Here is a 5,148-nt window from a genome sequence, read left to right as displayed (position 1 = left end):
AAGTTGGTTTGGTTGTGGGGGGGGGGGAGACCTGTACCTTGCTCACAGTTGTCGCCCTTGAAAGCAGGAGCGCACACACAGATTCCGTTGACACATTCTCCATTGTTTGAACAGGTAGGATCGATACACTGGCCTTCCTCCACCTCACACTCCGCCCCCTTCCATCCAGTGTGACACACACACACACCTTTCTCGTAATCGCCATTACCACTACACAGCACTGGGCAAGAATCTGAAATATACAAACAAAATCATAAATAATCAGATCTTTGTAACACTGCGTAACTGTAAGACTGTAATAAAAAATCCCTGTTCACACTAAGAACGATAATTATAAAGACAACTGTAACGATGACCATATTAGTGTCCACACCAATGCACGATAATGTTCTGTTTATTCAAAGAGCGTGCTGAAGTTACGTCGTCTGCCGCTTTAAATGCTTGAGCTCTTTAAAGTAGGATGGATTCTGATTGGCTTCATATCGCTCTGCAAGTGATATTGCTCTGCAAGTGATTCCAACTATATCGTTCCTCTGTGCTGTCATTGTTATAGTTGTGGTGTGAATTCTTGCTATTTTTTTTAAACATTTAAAACATATGTATTTTTATAGTTACAGTCCTGGGAGTGAATGTGTCTCTAGGCTTAGTTCGACTGCAATGTTGTTTGATGACTTTAATGTACAGATAAAATGTTGAGTAATTATATCATATATTGTGATTATATTGTGTATTTGTGCATAACTGTGATCATGTTGTGTATATTATGTGATTATATATATTATTTTGATAATACTGTGTATCATTGTGTGATTATGATGATGTGTATTATTGTGCTCAGTTGTACCTTTTGAACAATCTGGCCCCAGGAAGCCAGTAAAACAGTGACAGTGTCCAGCGACACACTCTCCGTTACCGTTACAGTTAGTGAGGCAACCATCTATTGTTTCTGAACACACAAACACAACACAATTCACTGCATAATTAAATAATCCTGAAGTCATGTACCAATTTATTTTGTGTATTGATATCAATAATTGAAATGAAAAGAAAAAAAAAACAATAATTGTTGTGCTCTCACCTATGGGTGTGCTGTACACCACCACCTGTTCCATCTTGCGACCGTCATTATAGAAGGCCAGGTACCAGGTGCCTACATCAAGGTATTCCACAAAGCCCGTCTCCTGCAGAGCAGACACCAGCAGACTTCGCGGAGGAGCGTTCGGAATTTTGACATTCCGGGAATCCTGCTTAATCAGCTGTCTCCCATCCAGCAACTTCACAAAGTCAAACTGGAAAAAAAGGACATACAGTTATTTGTGTATCTAATCTAAATTGTGTTAAAAAAGAACATAGCACAGATCGACAGTTGAATTCATGCCCTTGGCACTGACCGTTCATAACTTGGTGCTCTGTGTCTCAGTATCGCTCTATACTTTACCCTATGTCTCTGATGTTGATGCTGCCAACCTTAGCATAGTCCGCGAAGAAAACAAGCTGCTATTTATATGTCCAATACTTGCCAAAACATGCATCCTACAGAACGTCTCGGTTACGTATGGTAACCCTCGTTCCCTGAAGGAGGGAACGGAGTTGTCACGTCGGATGACCGACGAAATTGGGATCTCGCTTAGAGAGACCAATATACTTCGAGTGTAAACTAAATGAGCCAATGCACATTGGCATGCGATTATTGCATCCAGCTGCCGCTGATCACAGCGTGAGTATAAGTAGGCAGCAGATGCAGCGCATATTCAGGTTTTCGCTGAGGAGCCGAGCCGGTGACCCGGCCGCTCAGCGGTGGTACAGGAGCTGTGGCGACGGGACGTGACGTCTCCGTTCCCTCCTTCAGGGAACGAGGGTTACATACGTAACCGAGACGTTTCCCTTTCAGTCGGTCACTCCCGACGTCACGATGCAATAATCGCATGCCAATGTGCATTGGCTCGTTTAGTTTACACTCGAAGTAGATTGGTCTCTCTAAGCGAGATCCCAATTTCGTCGGTCATCCGACGTGACGTCGAGAGTGACCGACTGAAAGGGAACTGGAAAAAGTAAATCAAGTATATCCAGCCAACAGTGGAAACAACCACGCTACATTACATTCATCTAGGGAGTGTGTCTGGCAAACCCTCTGAATACCTCGATGTCTGGCAATCTATTTTTAGATACATTCATTTAAAAGCATGACACCAAACATATTCATTATCTGCACCTGTAGGAAGTCTCCACAGGGTTAATGCATGGCATCCCATATATCTTCTTGTTCTTTTAATGAGGAAAAAAACAAACAAACAGAAAATGAGAACGAATAATAAGAATAATGAGTAGTGAAAAACTAAATAAAATTAACTAAAGAAGTATTAATTAGTAATTGTAAACAAAAAATTAATACATTGTAAAATGTAAAATTAAGTAAAGCAGAAGTGTGAACAAATAAAATATCTGTAGTGCAAAATAAAATAAAGTAAAACGAAAGACGGTTACAATGTGGAGTAAACTTAGTAGCAATTAACTTCATTAAATGTAAACAAAAACAATGAATTATACAATGTAAAATTAAGTAAAACAAGTTCAAATAAACAAGTACTATTAAGAAATAAAATAAAACATCAGTAGTGCAAAAATGATCACAAACAATATGAACAAATAAAAAATAGTAGTAACACAAAATAAAATAATAATAAAGCAAACCAACAAAGCAGCCGTTAATAAGAACCAACAAAAAGTAATAGATTTAACAATGTCAAATGAAGTAAAACAACAGTGTGAAAAAGTTATGTAAACAAATAAAATAAAATATCTGAAGTGCAAAATAATATACAATTAAATACAGCAACAGTGCAGAGTAAACTAAGAAAGTAGCAATTAACCTAGTTAAATTTAAACAGATGAATAAATTATACAATGAAAATTCAAACTAGTACTGCTAAGAAATAAAATGAAACATCTGTAGCACTAAAAATGAAAAATAAGACTCCATTGGGCTGAAGGGTTCTGAGCACAACAAGTACCAGTAGCATTTCCATTCACTAACGGTGGAAAAGCTCTGTAAATGTAACGCTGTTAATGGTATTAAGCATGTGTATCTTCCGCACCCTCATTTGCTCCCTACCATGACTAACGTGTTATTGGTGGGCATAAACTAAGACCGATCCCCTTCCCATGCATCAACATCCACACACACATCACAGAAACAGGCCTGCAGTTTGAGCAAACGCGGCCAGACATGCTAACATTCACACATACAGAGTCCAGATCAAGTCGGGAGTCACTGCAAATATGAGACGTTTACATCCAGGCGCTTACAGCTCACCATCTGTGCTCGTGTTACTCAGCCTGTGATCAGTATATCTGTGTTCAATGTCTGTCTCATCACCTCACACCACTGTGTCACTTCCATCCTGTAAGTGGGATGAATCTATCTCCAAGGAAACTGGAAAAGATATGCGGCGCGTGTGTCTTTCTGTCTGTATTTGGGAGGGATTGCCAGTGTTTAGACAGAGCTGTTACAAACATCAGAAACATCAATGAGCGGCGTTCTCCGAGGCACTACAGAACCCTCTGGCTATAATGAGTCCCTCTCCTCCTCCGGAGTCACTCTGGAAGCAGTGGAAGCACTGAAGCCCTATCGACTGTAATGACTCTCACGCTGACAGGCAGGAGCCAGCAGGGCAGCAGTTGCACCAGAGCCCCACTGCTTTTAATGACAGCCAGAGAAACTGAGGAACGATCGTGGGAGCCGCAATGGAGTTGACAGTCTCAGTACAGTAGCGATCTAGGCCGCCCGGCTGGAAGGACTCTCACGCTGACAGGCAGGAGCCAGCAGGGCAGCAGTTGCACCAGAGCCCCACTGCTTTTAATGACAGCCAGAGAAACTGAGGAACGATCGTGGGAGCCGCAATGGAGTTGACAGTCTCAGTACAGTAGCGATCTGTCAGGCCTCAGTGAACACACACACACATGCAAACTCGCACTCGCGTACATTGAAGTAGAACCGCGGAAGCTGAGGCAGTGTAAACATCTCTATTCAGACACGCACACACAAAAGAAGGCTTTTCATTAAGCAGGAACAATGAACCAGTCTTCTTGCTTTGCCTCCGCCTACATATGAAAGCGCGCATGCAAATGAGGTGAAAACGAGAAGCCTTAAATTGAATTACACCGGGCTCAAATTTCTTGAGCAAAGTGAACAGTTAATCTCGGATGATATCCTGAATAATGAGATGTAATTAGCATGTTGGGGTCGTCTGAAGCACCTCGTTAGATACGCTCCTGATCCTTCTTGTTATCTGCCAGTCATAACAATATGTACTTAGAAAACGTTTACCAACAAGAGCAATCATGACAAAACCTGGGCACTCCCTTTCAAACACACACCAATACAAACACACAATCTCTCTCTCTCACATGCCATCTTACACAAACACAATTATTTATAAATTATTACTTTATATGAAAATGTCTGTATTTGTGCACATTTTTTACATTGTAGGACAAAGGAATCAAAACACAGGGGTCTCAAGATTGAACTACTTTTAAACTTCACACGGCTCATGGTGTGAGATGCAGGCGATTAATGTTTAATAATCTGTAAATAAAATACGGAATATATTTTGAAAGCCACTTTCATAATTTCTACTCCGTGCTTTACTCGTTTGCCACAGTAATGTCATGTCAAGTCACATTTATTTATATACGTAAAGCTTAGCACAGTTCAAATTGTTTCAAAGCAGCTTCACATTAATGTTGTAAAATTCATCAATTATGAAATAAATTCAATTTCAGCTGTAAAGCAGCTGAACAGAAGACAACAGTGTCATTATTCAGCTAAATTTACTTCAATGTTGTTTCACTTAAGTTCAATAACTGTCAATGTGCAAAGTTCAGCTATAAGCAGCTTTACAGAAGGCAGCAGTGTCATTATTCAGCTCAATTCAGTTCAATAACAGTGTCGATTGTTGCAAAGTTAGTGTCATTATCCAGCCCAACTCAAGTTTTGTTCTCATCCCGAGTGTGACAGTGCGGTTAAATCGATAATATTACTTATATTCAGGGCCGTTTCTAGCCAATTTGACGCCCTAGGCGAAATCCCTATTGCACCCCCCCCCAATTATATATATATATATATATATATATATATAAATATAT

General features: G+C 40.2%; 1 protein-coding gene across 1 annotated transcript in view; it reads right to left on the bottom strand.

Moving 5' to 3' along the window:
- LOC107741271 (teneurin-1-like) overlaps nucleotides 1-5,148 on the bottom strand; it is a 166,835-nt gene that overhangs the window by 49,518 nt on the left and 112,169 nt on the right. The window contains exons 7-9 of the mRNA XM_016553970.1: nucleotides 1,079-1,289; nucleotides 845-946; nucleotides 38-232 (exon numbers count right to left, since the gene is read on the bottom strand). Coding sequence (XP_016409456.1) covers nucleotides 38-232; nucleotides 845-946; nucleotides 1,079-1,289 — 508 coding nt within the window. The remainder of the gene's footprint in view (nucleotides 1-37; nucleotides 233-844; nucleotides 947-1,078; nucleotides 1,290-5,148) is intronic.

The sequence above is a fragment of the Sinocyclocheilus rhinocerous genome, unplaced genomic scaffold, assembly GCF_001515625.1.
Source record: "Sinocyclocheilus rhinocerous isolate Xijiao unplaced genomic scaffold, SAMN03320098_v1.1 scaffold615, whole genome shotgun sequence".
Lineage (NCBI taxonomy): Eukaryota > Metazoa > Chordata > Actinopteri > Cypriniformes > Cyprinidae > Sinocyclocheilus > Sinocyclocheilus rhinocerous.
The sequence above is the reverse complement of the archived record's forward strand: the minus strand, read 5'-3'. Positions and strand labels throughout refer to the sequence as shown.